General features: G+C 41.5%; 1 protein-coding gene across 7 annotated transcripts in view; it reads left to right on the forward strand.

Moving 5' to 3' along the window:
• Positions 1 to 26,833, forward strand: part of BTBD10 (BTB domain containing 10) — a 37,854-nt gene that overhangs the window by 8,227 nt on the left and 2,794 nt on the right. For 2 of the 7 annotated variants that reach the window (XM_053390800.1, XM_053390809.1), the window contains 7 exons: positions 1,738 to 1,896; positions 4,268 to 4,411; positions 11,415 to 11,605; positions 13,764 to 14,046; positions 15,658 to 15,760; positions 25,217 to 25,337; positions 25,803 to 26,000. In XM_053390800.1, coding sequence (XP_053246775.1) covers positions 1,796 to 1,896; positions 4,268 to 4,411; positions 11,415 to 11,605; positions 13,764 to 14,046; positions 15,658 to 15,760; positions 25,217 to 25,337; positions 25,803 to 26,000 — 1,141 coding nt within the window. In that variant the 5' untranslated portion in view covers positions 1,738 to 1,795. Of the gene's footprint in view, positions 1 to 1,737; positions 1,897 to 4,267; positions 4,412 to 4,469; positions 4,806 to 10,687; positions 10,917 to 11,414; positions 11,606 to 13,763; positions 14,047 to 15,657; positions 15,761 to 25,216; positions 25,338 to 25,802; positions 26,001 to 26,833 lie in introns of those variants that run through there. The other 5 variants (XM_053390817.1, XM_053390834.1, XM_053390826.1 and 2 more) reach the window with 5 other exon arrangements.

Here is a 26,833-nt window from a genome sequence, read left to right on the forward strand (position 1 = left end):
ATCTCTAAAAGGACGGGACTAGCCTTCCCTCCCTCTGCAGATTTCTTTTCTCATAGGTAAATTCCTTCTCCCAGAGCAGCCTTTGAATGCCTTCATACTTTGAAGGCAAAGTATGGAAGTGGCATTTGACTGGTCAAAACAACAAAAAGTCGACCCTTGGTCACTTGAAGGGTCACATACTTAAGTACTTAAAATGGTAATTTATCAGTAACAAACTGAAGTCACTATGCTAATTATATAGTTTTGTTCTTCTTAGAAGCATAATGCATTTAGATTGGCAGATGCCTCTAAACTAGTACATTATTGATTTCACATATTACCACAACATGGTAAGTAGCTGACCGTCCAGATAACAATATTTTACTGGTCGGTTGACAGCCTCTCCAAATCATGCAGGCTACCAGTTTTATTTCTTTCAAAGCCACACAGGACCTACTTGCTCTGTTGTTCTTACCTACCTTCATGTTCGGTCATAGCACTAAGTGAATGGATGATTTCCTATTTTTCTTGAGATGTTTTCTTCCCTTGATCTTCTCCTGCCCTCTATAGTCTTGATTCTTTTAAGTCTTGCATAATTTTGCATTGCTCGGAGCTTCATTGTGTATATTCTCTTGTAGAGCAAAGAAGCAGATTGTTGGTGAATTCAGTAACTACTTGTTACATCTGGTTTGGCTTTGAAATACTTCATATGGGTTTTTTAAATAGCTCCGATGATTACACTGTCTAAAGAAACTTCGTTCCCCTCCCCACCTCTGTTCACCTGTGGAAACAGATGATGATTTTTATGGGGATCGAAACTAGGACTATGCTGAGATTCAAAGTGTTTATCAGAATATATGCCCAGCACTGCCCAGATACATACATACATACATACATACATACATACATACATACAAACAAACAAAAATCTGCTTTTTAAATAGTGTAATTTACAAGTTTTGGGGCTGTGTTTACACACATGTATACATGCACCGACCTGGCTGTGGAGCACCTGATCTAATACCTAATTGGTTTTTTGGGGGGAGAGGGGCAAGCGTGATGTTGAGCCAGCAAGTCAATAAACCAGTTTAATCTAAGCAAGCCTAAACCAGGATATTATCTCCATGCATATGGAAATCTAGGCTGTTGAAGAGAAATGCTGTGAATATTCAAAAGCTCTGTATACATGCTAATTATTGGCCAGTATTCAAATAACTTGACCCTTGTCAGATGAACTGAAGGGGGCTTTTGCCTTCTTTCAGACAATGAACTGAACAGGTTTCATGGCAAAGCATAAATTCAAAACATACCTTGGATTAGGTGAGAGGTGGTACCAGCCATTCAAAGGAAATGGTGAAAACTTCCAGTGTTATATTATAAATGGGAGGCTGTGAGACCACATTTTGCTATCTGTCAAAGACAGATATTCCTATGAGTCATGCATTAAAGAACCTAGAGTTTCTTGCTTAAACTGTTGATGCATGTGCAGTTAAGCATTTTTGTATGTACTATTAAAAGGTAATTAAAGAGTCTGCTATCAATGTTCCATGTCGGCAAACATTCATGCATATAATTAAAACTGACTTCCCATAGTAGAAATGTCTCTGTACCATTGCCAAGTTCAGGTTTGTTTGTTTCTAAAAGTCTTGTTATGTTGACTGTGTGGGTGCATGTGAATAAATAGCAAAATGCTTCTAATTTTGCTTTTTTATTATTATAAATGGCATTTTAAAGGTCAATGCTGCTCTTTTAATGTAGGTTATGAGTGCTGGCTGTATGCTTTTCAGAGCAGTAGTGTGAGGAAGCTTGGAGTGGAATGGCAGGACGGCCTCATCCTTATGACAGTAACTCCAGTGATCCAGAGAATTGTGATCGAAAATTGCATAGTAGACCCCGTAAACTTTGTAAGCATTCAAGGTAGGTAGCACATATGCTGTATAGCATCTCAAAACTTTAATACAAATTGATTCTGAAAAACTATTGAAAAGTTTGATGCTCTCAGTAACAGATGATAAACATCATTCTGAGTGAAAGTATCATTTTTTGTATCTTTATTGAGCTTGTTAATCACTTCTTACTTCTGCCAGCAGTAGCCAATCTGAGAATGTGTAAAATACAGAGTTCAGTTGACCAAGTCATCTAAAATTTACCAATAAAACCTACCTGGGTAGAAAGATGTTAAATGAAACAAGTACGCCACTAGGTATAAATTATACACATCTAAGGCAATATATATGGTCAAATGAATAATCTGAATAACCTTTGTCCTGTCAGCAACACTGACTATTTGACATACTTGTCTAACTACAGATTTTTTCCCTTCTATAACTTGACTCTTACTGTGCTGAACCAATAGGTGAAGGCATTTGATAGCAGAAATAATTGCTTTGCATCTTGCATTGCCATAATAAAAAATGTTAAGCAAATTAACACCTGGCATCTTTGCATGTAATAACTTTAAATTTAGAAGTTCATATACATTCATTGTACTTCAAAATGATCCTCTCTGCCTCGCTGGGTATTGAAGTATCCATTGCAGAGATGGAAAAAGAGGTCTAGAATATTACTGACAGAAGGTATCAGTTCAGTGGAAAATCTGTAAATACAGTTTATGGTGCCTTGCTTATATAAGCACTGTAACCTTGCTACTTTAGCACTAAAAACATGCTGTTGGTTTAAGACTGTTAACAGGATACCTTAGAAGCCACTGTACTTATATGCTGCCTTGATTAAGGTTACCAGACATCCCCATTCCCCGGGACAGTCCCCGGATTTACAAATCAGTCCCCAAAGAAAATCCATTGAAGTTGAAAAGTGTCCCTGGATTCATTGAAAAAAATCTGGTAACCTTAGCCTAGATGGCCTTAGTCAGCTGGTGTATATCGACAGAGTTGTCTGTGAATCATCTAAGAAAAGAATGGTGAGCAGGCATATTCTAGGAAGCCGCTTTCCAATTTGGAAATTTGCTGTTTCTGGAAAAATCCACTCGGTCCTCAGCCCTGGGTGATTTCCAGAAGTGATATAAAGCCCAATTTCAGCAGGCTTTCACTAGATGGGGATATGTTGGGTCAGCTGGAATAGCTTGTTTGCTTAATATGCATTGGCATTGCAAAAAAAATGCTGTTACTTAACCTGAGCCTAGGACATCAGGCTTGGTTCAAAAGACTGAACTGCAAACAGCAAATTCTGTTGTAATAAATCATGCAAGTAATACAAATGAAAATAAAATTGTATTATATGAATAAAAGTAATTGGCAACTAGCTTTGTTTTCTAATTTCTATACCACCTTTTATTGAAGGATCACAGGGTGGTTTACAGTATAAAACACAAAAATGCATGACTTTAGTGTTAAAAGTGTACATTTGGAGATAACGTTTAGAACAGAGAACATGGGTCATTATGCTGTGTTTATTTTCTGGAATATTATGGAAAATCTCACAACAAAATTGTTTTCAAGCGTTTTAAGATCTCAACAAACAAACATTTGTTACCAAAGTTGGGTACAGGGCCATCAATAGCAAGTACTCTACTGCAAAACTATGGCATGCTCCCCTTCTAGACTCCGGGTGTGAGAACAATTGTTTGATTACACCAAAAGTCTTGAAAAAGGTACACAGATAAGCAGAGTGCAGAAACTGACTATGCCATGGCAGAAGAACATTTGTGGAAGCTGTTTGCTAGAGAATTAAATACTGGATCAATCTTGTATTATTTTTGCAACTCACAAACAAAATAATAATCTAACATTTGGGGTCATGTGACACTTTACAGATGAGCATAATTTATTATGAGGGGCTTCCGTCCTTTCTGGAGTTAGAAAGAGCTAAATATTTGTTTGCTTCAATAGTTTCTTGCATTTTTGAGTTAAGAAGAGCTCTGCTGAATCAGACCAAAGGCCCATCCAGTTGAGCATTCTGTTCACAGTGGCCAACCAGATGTCTGTGGAAGCCCACAAGCAAGTCTTGTCCCCTCACATCAGCGGCCTCGATCTTGGTTTGTAATTGTATAGCTGAGAAACATTGAAGTTGTGGAAGAAACTCTGGTTAGAGCATTTACAGTGGCTCCTGCTTATTTTGCACAGGCAGTTTCTTAACCTGAGTTATCTTGACTGTTGCCTTTCTCTCCTATATCTCTAAACAGGGTGGCTTTTATTAAATATCTTTAAATATCCAAGCAAACCATATGATCCCAAATGAAGCTCTTTGATAGTTTGTGTTGCTTTGAATGACTATAAAATCAGGCATGAAAGATGTGTGATAGAATAAACCTTTTCCCTTGTTTTGTTAGTTTATTGAAATCTGACAAGCTGGCAGGACTAGAAATAGCTTCACAGATGGCATTTGGCAATATACCAAGCAGCTCTTCTCTTATGCGTTCCTTACACTGTCCATCAACTATGTTAGCCAATGGCTGCTCAGAGATGAGGAAATGGTAAGCATGAATTCAGCTTACAGGAGGCTGTGAGGTCAGACGTCAGTACTGCACTGTGCACGGCTGAGTCAGTGGCTGTGAGAAAATGAATTGAATTAATATCTAGGGGGCTTGCGTCTCTGAGCACTTAATGGACTGAATAGCTGTAACAGGATTGTTACCCTTGAGGGTGAGAGGAAAAGAGGATGCTAGAAAGTAAGGCAGGCTAATGGTGCAGAGGAGTACTGAGAGGAGGATGGAAATAGCAAATATGCTGAACTTAGCAAGTAATGCCAGAGGATGCTGAGCTGGCTTCCAAACCTACCGCCTGGAAGGGAGCGGATTTCCTTTGTACTTTGGTCTCGATATTTTCCCCATGTTTTTGTGTTTCTTCCTTGTTCTACGCCAAAAGCAGGTGCGTAACCATTAATAATCTGAACAGCATTTAGCAGGAGCTGGAATGCAAAGGAGACTAACTGTCCTTTGTGGAGTCTGATCTCTTTAAATGTCTGATATGACAAAGAGCAGATGTGTGTGTGCATGATCTTTTGTCTCAAGGAAAGACTGTAATATAAACAGAAATGTTATTATTGGGGTGTTAAGATGCATTTATTTACCGTAGCTTAATTTAAGAGGAGTTGGAAGTTTGTAGATCTACTCAAATGCAGTTTCTTAGAAGGGGCTATTTTTAAGTTTGGTTGACTAGCTTTTTTAGTGCAAGACAGAATATTCTTTTATTATTGTTTGAAATATTCATAGACAAAAGTTTTTGTAGGTGTAATATTTATTTGAAATGTACTCTGTCACTTAATCAGGAAGATAAAAAGATTTGGTTAGTAAGTCTTTGAAAGTGTTGGCATTTTTTTTTAAAAAGTACTCTAAAATCTGAGTTTTCTCATTGTTAGTCCCTACATACTTTTTTAAAACTATGAATATTGAACATGCTTCTTAAATCTTTAGTTTTAACATGTTGCTTTGCAGCTCCTAGAGTTGTACTGTATATACTATAAATGCTTATGGCTGATAAAATAGTTGCTTTCATTTTAGTTGACTTGAATTTTTTTTGTATCTGCATCATTTAATGCATCATTTTATTTTTATTGCATTTTTAGTGCATTATTTTTGTAGTGAAGAGCATCATATGAAATTGTTTAAAATATGGGAAAATTAATGGTTTTATACACAAAATAGCTGATAGAAATGAATGGGTTGTTTTTCTTAAGACTAGTTTGGATTAGTTCAAATCTAAGACTGTACTGTATAGAGGCTTCTTAAAGTTACATGTATGGTATGTGCTCTGTGCACATCAATATGTTTGTGTGAAGTGACTTGCAACAAACAGTTGCTTTATGTGGTTTGCTGTTGTAGGAAGACAAATAGTGTGGAGTCATCCATTCATGTTGCAAGCTACTACATGGGAATGGCTGGGTGATTTTGTGTGATAATGTTTTGAGTTTACAAATGAGGGTTTTTGTCCCCTTCAAATTACCAGGTTTGGGCAGTAATCTGTATTCTAGGTGCACATGTGTTGAAGTACTGTCGCTAACTTTTTTTTGGCCTGAGGGCCACATTCATTCTTGATCAACATCTGATTGCTGCATGCCAATGGTGGAGGTGCCCCCGCCCCATACATATATCAACAGACACACAACCCAAATGATCATTCTGATGACTGGGAAGTGGGTGATTTGCACCTCCAGTAGGAAACTGGAAGCCCCTCCCCCGGGTTGTGCCTATTCCAATTCCAATTTTTCTTTTGGCTACTGGCACTAAAATGGGTGGGGTTGTGGAAAGGGCAGGAAAACTGCTTGGGAGACCGAGTCACGCTCCCCTAACTGGGGGGTTAGCCCCCCCTACATTACAGTAAAAGGTAAAGGACCCCTGGATTGTTAAGTCCAGTCAAAGGCGACTATGGGGTTGAGCTCATCTTGCTTTCAGGTTGAGGGAGCCGGCGTTTGTCCACAGATAGCTTTCTGGGTCATGTGGCCAGCATGACTAAACCATTTCTGGCACAACAAAACACCGTGACGGAAACCAGAGTGCACGGAAATGCCGTTTACCTTCCCACCACAGTGGTACCTAATTATCTTCTTGCACTGGTGTGCTTTCGAACTGCTAGGTATGCAGGAGCTGGGACAGAGCAATGGGAGCTCACCCTATTCTGTGGATTCGAACCGCCAACCTTCTGATCGGCAAGCCCAAGAGGCTCAGTGGTTTAGACCACAGCGCCACCCACATCCCTTACATTACATTACAGTGCATGTTTCCAAAGAACTGTGCTAGCTCCTCTAAGTAACTTGTAATTTGACTGATACTTAGCAAACAAAGACTAAAATATGTCATGTTATTTTTTTAAAAGACTATTTTAATTTCTGTTTTTTCATAATACAAGCAAACAGTAGCAAATAAGAATAACCCAAATGGAGGTATACAAAATCTCAAATACAAGTTATCCTGTTGATATAGCAGTTTTCGTTGGTTGAGTAATGAGTTGTCAGTGGTCTTCAAGTTGAGTGTGTGTTCACAAATGATAGGAAGCTGAACCATCTGTCAGCAAAGTCACTTTTTTTGGTCCTCCATCGTAAGTTTTTCTGCTTGTGCAATTTACCAGACATTGCAATGCCAACAGCTAAGAGTTAAGCCAACTCCATTTTCCAGTGTCTACCTATTATTAATTTAAGTGTATAAATAAATACATCATTTTTCCAATAGCCAAAGGAAGTTGAACTGAAATATTTGATGTGAGGGTAAATAATCAATTAAGTGCACTTACTGAGTTTAAATATTAACATTCAACAAGTTCCAATGTTTCACCTGGAAATTTATTTTTATTAAAATGTTTTAAAACATTTGATTTCATTCTGAATCATGGCAGTTGAATAACGTACTCAGAAGTTTTTTAGATTTTAAGAAAACAAATGAAGGCACAGAGACCTGTTAATACACTAATCAGCAACAGAAGCACAGTTTTTGGTGACATGAAAGAGAGACTTTTCCGTTGCTGCTCCTATATTGTGGAATTCCAAACTAAGTTTAGAATGGCTCCCTCTTTGTTATCTTTTCCATGGCAGCCTAAGACCTTCCTCTTCAGACAGGCCTTTGGAAACTAAGGTGCAGACAGTGCTGATCACTGGGTTGCTGTCAGGGCAAATTGTATCTTAATTGTTGGTTGTAAATATGTTGCAATGTATTTTATTATTGCTTTTAACTAGTTTGCTTTTATTATTCTATATTTTATGATTAATGTTGTAAGCTGCCTTGAACCCCAACTTGGGAGAAAGGTAGGGTATAAATATATTGAATAAATCATTTTAATATCCCTGAATAGCTTCCTAGGAGTAGTCACCTGGAAAGCTAAGTACAGCTTTGATTTTAGATTTTAATGATTCCATGTTCATTCCAGTTTGTCCAATTTGATTTGTCACAGATTATTTTTTAGAAATTCATTGTTTCATTAAATTAAACATCTTCCATTCTGAAGTCTCAGAATGGTTCCTCCTTTGGCACATAGGGATAGCCTTCAAAGTGGCAAGTATCTGCTCATCCCCAATACTCTCTTAGTCCTTGCTGCCAACACTTAGTGCATACAAACTTCTTTCATTTCTACTCTTACCAGTGAAAATAACTTCTTGAAGCACTCAAGAGTAGAGTTGTTTCTTTAATTCTCCTGTACATAATTGAAGAGAATTGAAGGATATTCTCAGTTCAGCTTCACACTTCAATTTATGCTATTGTTTCGTTGTTGTTTGCCTATAATTTGTGGGGTATAAATTTCTGAAACAAACGTTTGCTGTGATTTTCATCTGGAAACATATGCCATATTCTTTGTAGAGGAAATAGAGAATATTAGCAATATAAAATGGGAGTAAAATATGTTTTAAAATTAGTTTAGATTTTCCTCTTCAAAATACACATCTCAGTAGCTTGACAAAGTTTAGGGATTTTACAATATATTTTTTTACTGTGGTTCAGAATAAAATTCCAGTAGCATGATTATTCTCTATTCTAGAGTTTCAGGCTGCCTAAGGAAGTGTATTATTGTGAGTCATCTGCAATACTTCCTGTTGCACCTGTTTACAGTAGATAATTTCCAGGTTTTAATATGCATGAGCTTGGCTTGTTTTTGAAAACAGCCAAGGAGAATAGTATTTTATTCTGTGGGTTGTGTAGACTTGCTCTGGGGCAGGACGGACCTTTAGGGGACAAAACAAAAACTTAAGCCTAAATGCAGATGCAAAATCATGACTTAGACTTTTATGAAATTTTATTTCCTTTAGCTAACGTATGTGTCGTGTTACGTCGTGTTTCCTGCTTTCTTATTTCCCATTCTAGAGTTGGAGATCTCTATCTTTCACTAATGTTCACTCTTTGTCTTAAGCTGCTTATAGATTTGGAAAATGACTTTCAGAAAAGCAGCTTAGCATGCAGTGAAGGGGTGGACAGTAATAATAAATACAGCACAGAGTAGTGCCAGCTTTTTTCTCCATCAGTAAACTACTTCAGGCACACACTTGACTGATCTAGGTAACTGCACTGTCTCTCCCCTCCCTCATATCTTGCAGAAGTTTTGAGAGGTTTGTCAATATGCGTAGGGGGGTGTTTCTCCCTCCTGTCTTTTCAACTGGGCCTTCATCCTGTGGTGGTTTTGTATGGACCGTCTGTCACTCTGAGGCCTGCTTCACACTTTATGGAGCAGGAGGGTTCTTGCATTTCTCCAGCTTGCTGATGTGTCTTCTTACTGACAATGGTAAAGGGAGCGGTGAGGATGCCGTCATATGGGTGCCATGGTTCCTTTTGTTTCCTCCAGTGTGCAAACATGTAAAACATTCCAGAAATAACCTAGTTGAAATATTGTGGCAATGTGGGAGCTTGTCTTTCCTGTAATATTAAAAGTATCCCTTTGATGCCATGCATTAGTTATGTTCTGCTGAAGTCAAGAAGGGGTTTTCTCCTACTTAAGATCTTGAGGGTGTGTCTCCCTTTCCTTTTTGGCATAAAGGACCATCACAGTTAGAGAGAGGGTTTGCGATGTGTTAGTCATAACATGCAACTAATAAATATATAGGCTTTGCTTCATGCTTGAGATCTGAGATGATAAGAAATTTCTCGTTTATCAGGTTAGCTAATTCCTCTTAGTCTTTGGGTTGGCTTCTTAGGTCTTTTGGATATGTGGGGTAGTATACCACCTTAGCGGGTAATCTGCTCATTGTCTAGTTTCCGTCAGCCAGTGTGTGGAGGATCTAGTCTTAGAGGCTGGACTTTCTGACACTGCAGTTCCTCCTTGATAGATGAAGACATAATTCTGTGGAACGCAAATACTTTTTGCTTGTCACATTTAATCTTAGACCTGTTTCATCCATGCAGCAATCCATGTGAGGCAAAGGAAGCTATTTGTGTGAGTGGCTTACATTGAAGTTCAGGCACATTTTAACCACATCATCATTTCCTCCACACACACCTCTCCCTCCACCCAGTCATTTTTAATTGGGGTGGAATCCCCCATCATATCAGGCCTCTTCTCTGATCCAGTGCGATGGGACAGAATGTACATGAACTTCACCAACCAGTTTTCAGTCCTCTTCTGCCTGTACCAGGACCTTGCTCCCAGAGCTACACATGTTTTGAGGCAATATAATGGGACAGTTGAAACGGTCAGTTAGCCACCTGTTGCTCATCTGTTGATAACTTGTATATAAAAACCAAGACCATTTATATTGCCCTTTTATCCTACTTGTGGACTTTTGTAGGCATCTAGTTGACACCATGGGACTGTTAGATTGAAGAGGCCTTTGGTCAGCTCGGCTCTTCTTGTGATCTTATTGGGGGGAGGTGATGATAAATCAAGGCAATTATATCTATTTAAAATGGCAGCAAAAAGCTGATTTAAATAGTTTATTTAAAACAGGTTTCACATTTCTTAAGAGAGAGAAAGAGTGGTGCAAATCTGACCACTAAATTGCGTTATATTACAGATAAGATTATGTACCGTGTTTCATTCTTACAAGCAGACTTTGCACCAGGACAGTTTCTGTCCTGCTGTTTTGAACAAGCTTTACTACATTTGCCTACAGCTCGATTGTTCATCCAATTTAATATGCATTCTATTAAAAAGCAATTCTGCGTTAGAAGTAAACTGGATTGGTGGTTTTTAAATTTGACTGCTCAGATTTTAGAGAAGAGGCTAGGGTCAATCAGTGTGTATGATGTCAAATCACTGTTAATTTTCTTTAAAGGTAAGGCACCACTTCTGAAAAAAGGAAGGAGCTATATTAGCTGTGTGAATATGTACAAGTTAGTGGTACCTGCTTTGAAGCTTTCAGAAATGGTCTAAGGCTCCAAGCATGCAAATAAGCAGGGAGAGATTGTTTGATCTGCTGCTGATGTCACAATTGCTTCAAGGGAGAGTGGAGCCAAGGGCTGTGGCACAAGGATGTGTCTTGGGAGTCACATAGACTTCCTTCCCCACTTGCATGTAGAAGAGGTTGTGGAACTAGAGTGCAGATGTGGTATTTCTCTGGTTCCCTTTGTAAGTAATTTTTCAGCTGACCTTTAAAACTTATTAATTGTACTAATTATAAATATTAGTGCTGCGGTATCCTTTCCGTCAAACTATTTCAAAAAGTTTGAGGGTTTTTAAAAATAGAATAATTCAAATAATATTTATCTCAATTTTGTTTTACTTCTGTATCAGTATCTTAAATTCACATTTTGTTTCAAAGGCATTTTACATATTCTTAGTATATTGCACGTTGTGAATATACTTTTCAGTGTGCTCCAATGAATGGTCCATAGCAACATAATGATTCTGCCAGGATGGACTTAAACTTTCCCACAAGCAATGTGCCTCTTCCTAAATTTTTCAGAAATAGAACTTGATGTTAGGATGCCACTGAGGTTAGGAAATAATTTCAGCTAACGAAAGATTGGAAATAGACCTGTTAATTATTGATATTCCAGTGTATAGATTGCTTTGTAAATCTTAATATGACAACTGTAAACTAAACATAAACATTTGTCTTTCTAGTTCTTCTTCACGTGTTACTAAAGGAGATTGTAGTAAAATGAGTCTCCATGGTGCTAGTGGTGGGCATGAAAGGTCACGAGACCGACGTAGATCAAGTGATAGATCACGTGACTCCTCCCATGAAAGGCTCGAGTCTCAGCTCACCCCGTGTATCAGAAATGTGACTTCACCAACAAGACAGCATCAAGGAGGTATGTAAGGAGAGAACAGCACCTAAAGTCTTTTTTTAAAAAATGTATTTTTTTAGTAACAATAGAAATCTTGACATTGCCATATATATGAGTGGATCCTTACATTTCCTGAAGACATATGTGTTTGTCTTCTTAACTGAGGTTAAATCTAGGGTTATTTCACACATGTGATGCAAATGTAAAAACTGCATTGGCCGGTATGTTCATTGGCATTACAGATGTCCATCCTCCACTTTATTTCCACACCAGTAGTTAGCTGTGAACATAAATAGTGTAACAGAGCCCCGGAGGCTATTTATTTAAGCTTCATATATGAAAAATATCCTCACTAATTTGTTCTGTGTTCATATGCAAAACTTGGATCAAAAGTATGTGAAATCCCAACCCCAAATAGGTTATATTGTCAGTGCCTTCATTGAATCATATGATAATGGAAAGCACTAAAACAATTAAATAGGTTTAGTAACAGTTTTATATTGTGAACTGCCCTGAGACCTGTGGGTGTAGGGCAGGGGTGTCAAACTCAAATTCATCGGGGGCCGCATCAGCAGTTTGGTCACCCTCAAAGGGCCGGTTGTATCTGTAGGACTTACAGTACAGGAGAGAAGGGTTCAGGCAGCCGTTGGATCTGTCACATCACAGGATGGCATGCGCTCAATATAAAAACAAGTGGAGGTTTCCTGAATGCATGTAAAGTGGATGTTTCCTGTGTAGAACAGCCGGCGCCGTTAGAGGGCAGACGTTCTCTGGCTTGTAGGCTGCCGCGCATGCGCTGAAGAGGTGGCTTTCTTGTGTCAAAAAAAAAAAAGCGAGAATAAAAGGTGAAGGCTGGCGGCTGGTGGCGGCTACACGGGCCGCATGACAAGGTCTGGCGGGCCAGATTCGGCCCGCGGGCCTTGTGTTTGACACCCGTGGTGTAGGGTGTTATACAAAGAAGAAGAAGAAAGAAGAAGAAGAGAAGAAGAAGAAGAATTCAAGGGATAGTAATCAACCATTGTAGAGTTGGAAGTGATCCTGAGGATCAGTCCAACTTCCTGCAATGCAGGAATCTCAACCAAAGTATCCACGACAGATGGCCATCCAACCTTTGCTTTAAAACCTCCAATGAAGGAGAGTCCACCACCTTCAGAGGGAGTCCGTTCCACTGTTGAACACTTCTTACTGTCAGAATTTTTTTCTGATGTTTAGTTGGAATCTCCTTTCTTGTAACTTGAAGCGATTGGTTTGAGTCTTACCCTCTAGAGCGAGAGAAAACAAGCATGTTCCCTCTTCCATGTGGCAGCCCTTAAGATACTTGAAGATGGCTATCCTACCTCCCCAGTCTCCCCTTATTCAGGCTAAACATACCCACCTCAAGTACTGCACACCCTTTGCACTTTTTAAGTGAACATACTTTTGATTTGCACTTTTGTAAAATGAGGTGATCTTATTTGCTTATCACAGTGAACCAGGGCTTCTGGCCTGTTGTGGTTCACCATGAGCAAGCAGCATGCTGGTGTGCACAGCCCAGTCCCTTCTCACTTCTTTCTTTCCCTGACACAAAAAGAAATCAACCGGGAAACTTGTCACAATGTCTGAACCTGAGATCTTAGCTTGTTCTCTACCAAGCTAGGATTCATAAGCCAACAGCAAACCGTGGTTGATTATCTCAAGTCTTGAATGTAAGATGTGACTATTCCTTCCTCCCCCGCATGTATAGGTTTGCACACTGATACCTAGGACTAGAGATAACTGAAGCTAGTTTGAGTCTGTGGGAAGAGAAACAGATCACCCACTTCCACTCTTAACCTCAGGAGTTCCTATACTGTAGCAGTGATGACTGCTGATCTTCACTTCCTATGTCCATGGACAAGTGCACAGAGAACCCTTCCACTGCCGCTCATAACAGTAAGATTCCATTCTGTGCAGCTGTCACCCATGTAATGATAAACAGGGCGAAGGTTAGGAGACACTCCCCCTTTGTCGTCCTTCACACCACAAGGTCACACCCTGCTGCCACTGTACCTGAGGTCTAAGATCCATGTGGTTTAATCAATACAGTGGCAGCTCTGCTTGTTGGGTCACAAGCTGCCCTCTGTGAGAATGTACGTTCTGATAGTGTAGAATATTTGGACACTGCAACACCTTTTACACAATATTTTAATTTTTTTTGTTGCAGAACGTGAGAAAGATCATAGCTCATCTCGTCCAAGCAGTCCTCGACTTCAGAAAACCTCTCCAAATGGTTCCAGTAGTAGTATTGGGAACAGTAGAAACAGCAGCCAGTCAAGTTCAGACGGAAATTGCAAGAATGCTGGCGAAATGGTATTTGTATACGAGAATGCAAAAGAGGGAGCTCGGAACATAAGGACTTCTGAGAGAGTAACGCTCATAGTGGACAACACTCGATTTGTTGTAGATCCTTCTGTTTTTACTGCACAGCCAAATACAATGTTGGGCAGGTCAGCATTTCTTTTTTACTGCATACGCATAAACTGTACTCCCTGAATTGCTGCTCAGAACAAATGTTTGGCTTGTTCAATATTTTTATTTGTTTAAACATTTTTATTTATTTAAACAAGGATGTACACTTTGGTAAAACAAAAGAACAGGAAAAACCAACAGAATGAATGAAAACTAAAATTAAACATACACAAAGTACAAATTTGGGTTGTTTCATTTACTTTTCCCAGAAAAAACAGTAATTATTTTGATGTTGGAGGGCAATAACATTTTTTAAAAAGTTTTATTTATAAATATCAAGATAATGTCTTTGAGGTCTTAGGGTATTCTTAAAGTTAAAAGATTGTTAAGAATTCCAAATTGTAGCATATTTCATAGGAATCATTTAAATATTTTTATCATGAAATGTTTTATGAAATAAATTGTTCAATTTTCTATACCTCAGTTTTGCAGCTGTCTTGATTAAATATTTTTGTGCAACATTTCAGGTGAAATTAGCCTCTTTTAGAGTTGGTACCTTTTCTCTCATGACATGCAACTTAGATCTTGGGTGTTTTTATCCTTGGGTAAACCTGTCCATGGTGCAGTTCAGTTGCAGAGGAATATATCTTATATGACTTTCTCTACAGTAGTTAATTACCTAATAATGAATTTCCTCATGGGATGTGACCCGGGGCGGTATTGTTCTGCAGTGAATTACCAGATTCATTTTTAGATAGTGTATAGTATTAGGGACATATCGAGGTCTGTTCTTCTAGAAACCAGTAAGGTAACTTCTAATGGCTGTGCTGAGTAGAGTTGGCTCTTATCAAATTCAGCAAAAGAGGTAATAAGCCTTTTATGGATTGATCATTGTCCATTTTAAGCTGACATTTTACTTGAAAGCATGTATTCGTCCCTGCTACTTATGGATTAAAGGACACATTGTAGATCAAAATGACAAGACCATGCAGGAGAGTGAACCAAACCCATATTACCATATTTTTCCGTGTATAAGACAATGCTTTTTGCTATAAAAAAAAAGTAGGCAAAATTGGGTGTCTTATACACGGAAAGTGAATGCAGAGGGGGGATGTGCGATTAATAGCAGCAGCAAGCAGGAGATTGGCAGTGGTGATTGGGTGGGTGATTGGTGGCTGCGGCAAGGCCTGGCTATTGGCTGTGGCAGGTGGGCTGTTGCTGGTGGCAAGCGGGCAGACAATTGGCTGTGGCGAGGTGTGCGATTGGCAGTGGCGGGCAGTGGGTGAGCGATTGGCGGAAGTAACCTCCCCCCCCCAAAAAAAGCTAAACAACTTAATTTCTTAATTTCGGGTTTAAAAAAATAGGGACTGTCTTATACATGGGGGTGTCTTATACATGGAAAAATGCAATAATTAATATGGGTTAGTTCACTCTCCTGAATAGTCTCTTTGTATTTTATGTGTTCATATTTTATTTGAAGTAACAAGTCACACAAATATTATCTTAGAGAAGATGCAAGAGTTATTATTTTCTGTAGCTCTTAATTTGCTACTATTCTTTCTGCAATTTCACCTTGCTAATTTGAACACTAATGAACATTGTATATCTGAAATGACTTCTAAGCAAACCTTTTATATATATCTATCTAGGATGTTTGGATCAGGAAGAGAACATAATTTCACACGGCCCAATGAGAAAGGAGAGTATGAAGTGGCCGAGGGAATTGGCTCTACTGTGTTTCGTGCTATTCTGGTGAGATTACATTACTTGCTGCTCTTTCCACATTCATAAGTTTATGTACAAGAGGTACAGATTTTTTAAATGGTTTTGTAGACTTGAAAAAGAACACCTGAACATTCATCCTATTATATCCAGGGCCTGTGCGGGTTGTGATTGAGGGTGACTAAGGATTCCTGCAGGGCACTGCTTTTCCATTGTGTGTGGCATCTCTCTCTTTCATTCTCACATATATTGAATGACATTGTTTGAAAGAATAAATGTAATATGAAAATCCTTTACAATGCAGTTTTGTTTCCAGCTGTGTAATCAAAAGGCTTCAACTGAAATTGAGGGATATAAAAGGTGGTATCTATTTTTAGATATTTTATTGTCTCCAATGATAAAGAAGTTCTACATAAAAGCTTATTATTATGGACCTTTTGTATCACAGTATGGCAGTTGAGATAACTTATTTCAGTACTGTGAGAACTGTTCTAGTGCCAGACATTAATTTCTGCAGTGTTTGACTCTAGACCAGTGATTTTCATCTTTCCTTGTTCACAGAACTCTTTCCATGAAACTGCTGGGTATTTCAGAGTGTTTTTGAGAGCACACTTGGTTTGCTTGAGGTGCTGCCCATTCCTATTGAGTGTCACGTGAGCTCTGTAAGCTGAGTTATAGAACACAGCCAGCACCACTGTGTTGAAACATTGTGGGGGAATAGCAGGCAAGCTGTCTTTCAAGAAACACTGTTCAATATTACTGAAATTCTCATTGAAGAATCTCCAGTCATCTTCCAAGGAACATCAGGATCCCCCAGACACAGAGTTGTTTGTGGATGGCTAAGTGGGAGGGTGAATCCGATAGGAAAAGATAGAAAGAGGTGTCAGTTTGCATTTCTTAGTGCAGAAAGTATTGCTTTGATGTGTAGAGACCTTTCCTAGTCTAATTAATTCGAGAGGGTACTGGAAGCTTCTCTGTGTGAAAGAAACAAGTACAGTAGAAGGTTCATGGTGCTTGGGTTATTCCTTCAGAGAAGCTGAGTACAGCTGGCTTAAACTGGTTCTGTTATCTTTTTCTGTGAAGGTCATGCTGACTATAATACTAAGGCCAGAAGGAGCCTGGGTTTCACACTTTTCTATCTCTCTTTTTGTTCTGATGTGGTGTTCTGTATATAGTATGCTTAGTGTTATGGTTTAGTTTTATTATAAGTTATTGTAATTTTCGGTTAGGTCTGCTGCAACTGGATTTCTTATGGACAGTGCCAATCCTGAATGTATTGGATTTGTGACCATTATGCTCATTTGCCTTCAGTAGCAGTAAAGCTCTGCTGGATGAAATACAATTGCCTCTGGTCTATTTTTTGGGAATCCTGCAACATGTTTAGGTTTTTACTCTGACAGCTATACGTTGGAATCTGCTCTGGATCAATATGAGTAGAATTCATGACAAGAGGAAGCTAAAATCTTTGGCCAATGTAGTGGTTCGAGGACCCGACCCCCGCGAAGTGAAATGAAGACACAAGGACAAGTGATATAAGGTTGATGGGCTAGAAAAGGCCACAACTTTATTGATTACAGCAATGAAAAGGTATTGGCTTAGGCATTGGATCGAAACAAGTGGGTTTATTCACCAGTAGGTGGAGCCTGTTGATGCTAATCCAACTATAGGCTCACCCCTGCTGTCACCGAGGGTCGTGCCATGGCCTCCCGCCAAGCAGGCATCGGACAGAATACACGACCGCCAGATTCCTTTAACGGAATACCCCTAAAAATTGAAGGCATAGGCGATGGCCACACCTAGCACTTCGACACACAACACATTATTCCAATGCCTAACCGCCACCCGAGCCAAAGGCTCGCCGCCAATACCCTCAAAGCTGCAACCAATCCCAGATACTTTTGATGACACTAGCTAACCAAATGTCGTTCCCCAAATCCGATAGGTGGACACCGTCATTCCGGTATAAAGCTTGGTCGCCGATCCGGATACGGTCATGATAAATGACTTGGCCATACATAAAGCGCACTCAACGGGCTACCGCCCGGTTTACGAGTTTCCTGGTTCTTTCAATGGCCATACAGCTTTGCGCACCGCGCCAAACAGTTCTTTTCAGGAAGGAGGACCAGAACACCGTCGTTCTGGGACACAAGGCTGCAAATGCATTCAAGTCTCTTTTTATGCTCCACAACAAGTCCACACTCCTTCTGTTAGCAAGGTCATTCTCCCCCAAATGAATCACAAGGATGTCGGGAGGGCCGAACCTGGCTACTTTCTCCCACAGCAATGGCATCAGCTCCTCACAACGCATGCCTCTTCTCGAAAACCAGGAAACTCAAACACCATGTGGAAGGCCAAGATTGGATGCAAGACCGCAGCTCACCGCTTGTACGCGGGCCCGATGAACTATACTGTGGCCGCAAATCCACACGCTTCTTCTGAGCATAACTGGGGGTAAAAGACAGAAAGAAAAGGCGGGTAAGTAGGGTAAAGCGGCAGGTCGCATACTAGCGGATATAAGACTTATAAGCATTGGATTTCCACTGGCCCATCTCTTTGATCCTGTCCGCCGGTAACCCCAGGTGCGCAGCCGTGGTTGCGGCGCCAATTCTAAAGGAGTGCGCAGCGTACTCCTGGGAGGATAGACCACAAGCCTCAATAGCCTTGCGAAGCACTCTGGTGAATTGGTGCCTCAACAAGGGTGACCCATCTTCGTGGACCAGAAACGGACCCGGGCCGGGCGGTCTGAGGTAGAGGTACCTCCTAGTGTCCTTTACCGGGCATGGGCCCTGCTGTGCCGACGCCGTGAGCTTAACTAGGACACCCTAACCCGCCTGATCAGTCTTGGACTGACGTATACGCACTGCCACGGTAGTTTCGGACAACTGCACGTCCTCGCACAGGAGGCCGCGTGTTGAACCTCGTGCACCAACTTCAAACACCACCTCACCAACTCTGAGCGCGCCAAAAAAAGGCGATAGCGTATGCTGCGGAAAAGAGACGTGCCTCGAACCTGGACCAGCAAATTGACCTGAGTTTTATGCGTATCTGAGATAACAACCCGTAAGAAATCGGCTTACGGCTCTCGGCCCTGGGAGGTTGCAACCTGCCCCAACCCTCAATGGCTCTACGGATCAAGAAGTCACTACACAGGTCATGAGCAAATGTAGCTTTTGAAAAGAAGCTGATGGCGGCTACGTGAATCTTTAAGGTTTAGGAGCACGTCCCAGATCATCGAGATGGGAAAGGTACTGCAAGACATCGTCAGTGGTAGGAGGTACGTTATGTGAGAGCCCAGATAACCCAGACCTGAAACCAAGGAAATCACACCAGGCCTTCTTGTAGGACCTGAGAGTGGAAGGTGCCACGGACGCTAATACTCCCTGTATCACTTTGCGTCTTCAACGTTCCACAGGTACTCCGGAAAGGGTTCGGGCAACAGTTGTGCTCCAGGTGCAAGCGACCGGAAGCGAGGTATCTGAAATCGAGACAAGGCATCGGCTATGTCATTATTGGCTCCGGGTAAGAATTTGGCTGAAAATATTATGTTGTACTCAAGGCACCAGAGGACGAACGCCCGCAGAAGGGAGGAGACCCACTCAGACCGAGATGACTGCCTGGCTAGAATGTTCACCACCGCCAGGTTGTCGGTCCTGAAGCACACGCGGTGATCTCGAAACTCTTCCGTCCAGATGTGAACGGCCACCACTATTGGAAAGAACTCAAGAAAGGTGAGATCCCGCGTAACCTGCCCCAGCCCTCGATAGCTCTGCAGATCAGGAAGTCACTGCATGGATCGGAGGAGAACGTGGCCCTAGCGAAGAAGCTAATGGCAGCTAATGGCATGTATTTTAAGGTTTTTAGGCGCACGTCCTAAGTCATCGAGGTGTGAAAGGTATTGCAGAACGTAGTCAGTGGTGGGCGGCACGTTAGGCGAAAGCCCAGATGTCCCAGACCTGAAGCCCAAGAAATCGCACCAGGCCCTCTTGTAAGACCTGAGAGTGGAGGGTGCGACAGACGCTAATACTCCCTTAATCACTTTGCGTCTCCAACGTTCCACAGGTGCTCCGGAAAGGGTTTGGGCAACAGCTGTGCTCCAGGTGCCAGCGACCGGAAGCGAGACATCGCAGAAGGGAGGAGACCCTTGCAGATTGGGATGACTGTCTCGCCAGTATGTTCACCACTGCCAGGTTATCGGTTCTGAAGCACACCCGGCGATTTCGAAACTCCTCCGTCCAGATATGCACGGCCACTACTATTGGAAAAAACTCGAGAAAAGTGAGATCCCGCGTGATGCCCTTGCCCTGCCACCCCGTTGGCCAACGTTGCGCGCCCCATCGGTCCCTGAAATACAAGCCAAAGCCCAGGGACCCTGCCGCATCTGAATGGACCTGAAAATCTGAGGACAAGTTAAGAACATCCTGCCATAGGGATACTCCATTGTAGTGTTCCAAAAATGTCACCCAAACCTCTAGGTCGGCCTTAACTGTCTTTGGAAGACGGAACCTGTGGTGTGGGTGCTTGAGACCCACTGAAAGCCTGGCTAGGCGGGGAAAACCACTCTACAAGCAAAATTGAAATGACCTAACAGGGATTGTATCTGTCTGAGGGTGATTTTTGTTAGTGCAAGGGTAGTATGAATTATTTCCTTAAGGGTGTCAATCTTCTCCTTAGGTAAGCGGGATGATTGGGCAACTGTGTCCAGCTCTATGCCCAAGTACGTGAGGCACACAGACTAACTGAATGTGGATGTTCATTATGCACTGTATCATAGTATAGTACAGTGATTATAAGAATATCTGCTTGAGTATACGTTTTCATCATGTGTAAAACTCATAAGGAATAAACAAATAGTTCTATATTGTGATCAAGTAACTCCTAGAACAAAATTGTACGTTTTAGCTTCAGAAAACCAGTTGCTTCTAGCCAACATCCTGTTGCCAATGTAGCTAAAATTTTAGCATTTTTGATTGTTAGTTGATAACAAGATTGTTAGTATGACAAGAGATTGGTGGGATACTCTCCTACAGATTTCCAAAACTGTTGTACAACAGACACAGCCAGGACATTCCAGAACAATTCTATCTGATACTGTAAATGTCAGGTTTCAGTTTCACTGTAGCTAGACAGAACTGCTACATATGCAACATGTTCTAGAAGATTCCCAAAGGTGAGCTCTTGGCCAAAGCATTATCCACTTCAGTGAAGTGTTATTTCTCACAAAACTAGCAATTTGTTTACTAACTATACATGTTCCCTAATATGGTTAAAGCATTGAAATTATGCGATTCCGACTGTTGGGCTTAAAGGCTTACTAGATTCTAGGACTAAGGACTAAATCAGTATTGTACTTCTTTGCAATTTTGTCCACAGCTGCCCTGCTCATTGGGCGAACAGGAAATGGATCTGGAACACTTCAAAGTAGTACCATTGCTCCCATGTGTCTTCCTGCTTGGGCTGTCATTTTGTTAAAGCTGTGGTCTTGCTCTTGTAGTTGATCTGGGCGGAAAAGGCAGGTTCCCCAGGAAAAAATAATTCCTGTATGAGGTGTTATGGAATGATACATTTGGTTGCCTAATTATCACAAAAGGGGGGTGGGTCTGGGAAGGGGTGCCTCTGTCCTGGGGACCAAGCAGGGGCTAAGTGGCGGCCCTGTTGGGTTCATCCCAATTAGCTGTATGCCATAGTGTGACTCCAGAGGCGGAGCTAGCTGCTCTGGCACCCGGAGTGGCACACGTGTGCACCCAGGGGTGGGGCTAGCTACCCGTGGGGTGAGGCGAATGTCCTTTCCCTTACTGACTTCTGATTAGGAGAGTCCTTCGCGGTTAAGGAGCCACTACCGGGATTCTGAAACCCTCTGAGAAACCCTTCCAAAGATAGGATGCTGCACTTCTGTCTGGATGGATAGACAAGAGGTTGAGGAGAGGAGAAAGCTAAATTGGAGAAAATGCTAGACCCAGAAGGACTTTAACGATGGTTCCCTGCTGCGGGGGCTCATCTGGAACTAGAGTGGTGGAAGCCCTGACCTCCCTGAAAGGGCCGCTTCCCTTAGTAACACGCCGTGGCTGGGTGAGCCCCTGCACATCTCTCACACTCGTGCGGGTACTTACAAGACTGCCTTTGGCATTGCCCTTTATTGAATTACCAGCACACCTTACGTTTTAAATCCTTTCTAAGGTCCAGCTTTCCAGTGTGATACACCTCTGATGGCTTCTTCCCGACATACGGGCTAACTGCCGGATGCTAAGAGCGGCGGCCTCCCCAGAAAGGGCGTAAGCCATTCTGACTCATCATCACCGGCTGATGAGGTGCCTGATTCTGGAAGCTGGACCCTGGGCTGCCTATTCTGCAAAGAACTAGAAGAACTGGAAGCAACCAGGCTATTGATATGGGCCGGCAGCCTCCACGCAGGCGCCCCGATGCGTTTCTGAAAGTCGCCGAGCAAACCTGAGACCTAGTTTGCACAGCCGCCGTTCCTGTCTGAGGGCTTGGGCCTGCACCTGGGTAGTTTAAAGGCTGGCCACTGGTTTGCGAAACAAGGAAGTAAGAAACACAAGGCAAATAGAACTAAAGAATAGCTAGGAGAAAGTGCTGTTCATAGTCAACAATGAATGATCTGAAGGCATTGAGGAACTGCGAAATGGGTTTGGGTTTATTATTACGACGGTTGCCATCTGCAGTGTGTGCTGGTACTGCACCCATGCGCTTCCTCTTGGGCGCCATGAGCTGCTCTGTGCACTAGTAAAATGCGCCTACTATTTATTTCGTCACTAATTATTTTATATTATTTTATTTTATTTTAAATTTAATTTTCATTTATTTATTTATTTATTTATCTATATTTGTAATATTAATTATTATTACAATTTTTTATTTTTTATAATTATAATTATTTATTATTATTATTTATTATTATTTATTTTTCAAATTTATTTTATTTTATTATTTTATTTTATTATTGTTGTTGTTATTTTTAATTAGTATTAATATCACCAATCAATTAATAACTTGACTGTAATTAAATGTCAGTATACAATTATTGTGTATCAATAAAGTTCAGAGCACGGTTGATGAATTAATCATTAATCGATAGTATCTCAATTAATAGCCAATGGATTTATAGCTATGAGTAGAAATTACTATTATCAATCGCTCCACGTAACTGCTGACAAAATGAACAAGCTATACGTCACTTAACTGCACCGCTTGTATTTATTTATATTTATTAAATCACAACCCAGCAAGAGTTCAAGCAGCAGCGCTCAGCTACATATTAGCACCTGGCTCCAAGGAACAATCCCATACACAAAGGAACCCCAACTGCAGTCAAACAGAATTAGAAGATAATTGCCTACAATAAAAAGTTGCCCCTTTTAAATGATAGGCAAATCTAGGCACAAAGCATTGCCAAGTAATCAAACAGAATTGAAAATAACTGCTTACAAGGAGATGCTCAGAAGCTGCAGCCAACTTAAGAGAAAAGGAAATCAATAAGATTCCAGGCCCACACCAGCGGCCCTCTGGAAAGGAGGGGTGAGGTTGCTCTTAAGGGGAATATCTGGGGAAAATTACCAAAGGAAACTTTGCCAAACAAAGAAAGTAAATTTTTGCCCACAAGGTCGGCTCAAGACCAGTTGATGGAAATAAAGGTGCTTAAATAGACAAAAGACTGCAATTGGTCAAACTGCTGGTTAGTTAAACTGACAATGCAACTAGAGCTGCTGAACTTCCAGGTGCTTAAAAGACAATGCCAAGCAATCAAGCCTGCCCAGCAGTTGAAAAAACCTGTCTGGTAACTGTGATGACTCATTTTTAAGGTTAATGTGATGTATCTCTTTCCTGAAAGGGTGGGGGGTGGAGGGAGGGAGGAGGGGTGGAGGGAGGAGAAGGAAAGCGTGGGGGGGGAGTTTGGAGGGAGGAGGGGGTGGAGGGAGTAAAATGACGATGCGGGGCAAGGAAAAAGTTTGAAATATAAACCGTGAGTTAACCTGGACTTTTTAGTAAGGTACTATAAGCCGAAACCTTTTTTTTTGTTGTTGTTTAAAAGCAGTTCTTGTGGTGTTTAGTGTCACTGGCTTTTGCCGTAATAAAACTTGAAACTTTAAAAGCAGTTTTCTTTAGGGAGCCTGTACTGGCAAATGCAGCCAATGACAAGAACCAGGCAAAGGCACACCTTCAAAGGTTCTAAACGTGCAGTGCTGAGGAATGGTTCCCTGATCATAAACCCTGAATTGTCCACCCCAAGCCCTGCCTTATTTCTTCCCCCAAACATCAAGCGGAGGGGGGGGGGTGGCTTAGAGAAACCAAGAGGGGTGAGGTTTAAGTGCACAATGTATTCCAAGCCCCAGCAGCCTTTAAATTTTACAGTGGGCTCCCGATTTAAGTGGTACCAATGGAAGGGGTGGCAGGGTAAATTAAACCCACGCTAGAAGAGTAATAATCAATAAACAGCAGGCACAAACACACGCTGCAAGCACACACACACGCACGACTTAAAATTGGAGAGGAGCCCTGGGGATCATCTAGTCCAACCCCAGAAATGCAGAAATACTTAACTGTCCCATACAGGCTCTCAAGGACAATGGAGGGGGAAAACACATAAGCACCCTGGCCAACAAATTAAATGTAAGGCAAACCCTCTCAGTCACCCAGACCAGCCATGCAGGTGGACAGGCAAGGGCAATAGAGGGGAAAACATACAAGCATCCTGGCCAAAAATTAAAAGCACCAGGAGTGGGGGGAAATAGAAGGTTAAATGAAGGTTTTACACGGAAAAGAGGACACAGCAAGGCCAACCTGGATGCCTGGGTTTTTAAAAGCAGTAAAGCAATGAGCGCACGCAAGCCTCTTAAAGTTAAAAGGCATGCAAGGAACCAGACCCCTCCCCCGACTCCAAACCTCATGGCTCTTCTCTGTGATGACTCTCCTAGCTGATGACTTGCGATGGGACGATGATGAGGAATGAGGCCAGGGAGAGGCTGGCACTGCAGCAAAAGGCTGCTGAACACGCCCCCTCCACAGCACCTGGTTGGGTGGCCATCGGGGGGGGTGTGAGTGCCAGCCAGGTGAGCTGGAGGCAGGGGGCAACGCCCCCTGCTGGGCGGTGCTCGGGCTCCCGCCCACAACCACTCCCCTCTCTTTCAGGGAGGAGAGTCTTTGTAGGACAGGCAGGCATCCCCTGAGATGCACAAACCATAATAATGCAGGCCATTTGGGTTGTACCCAGAAGCTAATTGGCATCCAGTACAGTCATTGCAGCTTCAGCCTTCTATGTTCCTTTCACGCCACACCTGACAGAAGGTATGCTGCAACTTTCTGCATTAGCTCTATTTTCTGCTCTGTTACCATGTAAAGGCATAATAGTAAGCTAATTTTGTCTTAAGATGGCAAAATAGAATTTTTGGAGAAGTGAAAAACTTTTCAGTAAGGAATTAGATGCTCCTTTCCAGTGTTTCATGGTAGTATAATTTTCCTTTTTCTTTTTCTAAGGATTACTACAAGACCGGGGTGATCCGTTGTCCAGATGGAATATCTGTTCCTGAACTTAGAGAAGCTTGTGACTATCTCTGTATTTCTTTTGATTATAGCACTATCAAATGTAGAGACCTCAGTAAGTACACAGTTGAAACTGGATTTATATGTATGTGTTTTCAAGATATCTTGTTCTAACTGCAAAATATTTTCCTGGAATAATATTTATGCAGCAATATAGCCATCTCCTTAAAAAGAACCCCTTATTTCCAGATGACTCTCCATATGTATCATGGCATTATTTTCTTCTAGATAATTCCTTAACATCATGGAAATACATAGGAGAGGCTCAATGGGGAAATGAATCTTTAAACCAACAGGCTATCTGAAGCATTCCCAACAACTTCTTTCCCTACCACAAAAACCATATTGTTCAGTTTCCCTAGTCAGGGGAATGACAGCAGAAGCTTTCCCCTTTTTTTTGGTCTTGAAAAACTGTACTGACTAAAGTGTATTTAGTGTCTAAAGTGTATTTAGTGTACTGACTAAAGTGTCTTTCTTAAATTAGTGTTCAATAATATTGATTTGGTGTTCTTGATTTCAGGTGCTCTTATGCATGAATTATCAAATGACGGCGCTCGGAAACAGTTTGAATTTTACCTTGAAGAAATGATACTGCCACTGATGGTAGCCAGTGCTCAAAGTGGGGAAAGAGAGTGCCACATTGTGGTGCTCACTGACGATGATGTGGTCGATTGGGATGAAGAATACCCTCCACAGATGGGGGAAGAATACTCACAAAGTAAGTCACTGAGGTTTTTTGAAAGTAAATTTGGCTCTGGGGCATTTCTCCAACAATGCATGCACATAACCTCAGATAATTTTCATTAAACAAACAATACAAACATCACCAGAAAACACCTGATGGTGATCTCTAAGGGGGGGGGGATAACTAAATAGGTAGTGGTGTTTATGACTTAGGCGCACATTGCAATACAGTTAATGTTCTTGTTCAGTGTGGGGAATTTATTTATACAGAACGTACTTAATTGACTACATAGGCCTAGTGTATTAGAAAAGTTTTCAGCGGGTGTCTAAAAGTTCACACTGAAGGCGCCCATTGGCAAGAGTATTCCACAATAAAGGTAAAAGATAAAGGACCCCTGGACAGTTAAGTCCAGTCAAAGGCAACTATGTGGTTGCGGCGCTCATCTCGCTTTCTGGCCAAGGGAGCCGGTGTTTGTCTACAGACAGCTTTCCGGGTCATGTGACCAGCATGACTAAACTGTTTCTGGCGCAATGGAACACCGTGACAGAAACTAGAGTGCATGGAAATGATGTTTACCTTCCCACCTCAGCAGTACCTATTTTTCTTCTTGCACTGGCATGCTTTCAAACTGCTAAGTTGGCAGAAGCTGGAACAGAGCAACGGGAGCTCGCCCCATCATGGGGATTTGAACTGCTGACCTTCTGATTGGCAAGCCCAAGAGGCTCAGTGGTTTAGATGACACTAAAAGCTCTGTGTCTTGTTATGAAGTGAACCTTGTCAACTTGTGGAATGACCAGTGCCATTCCTGCGGATCTTGGTGATCGAGCTTGCATATAAGGGTTCAGGTAATCCCTGAGGTGTCCAGG

This window comes from Podarcis raffonei, chromosome 1 (assembly GCF_027172205.1).
Source record: "Podarcis raffonei isolate rPodRaf1 chromosome 1, rPodRaf1.pri, whole genome shotgun sequence".
NCBI lineage: Eukaryota > Metazoa > Chordata > Lepidosauria > Squamata > Lacertidae > Podarcis > Podarcis raffonei.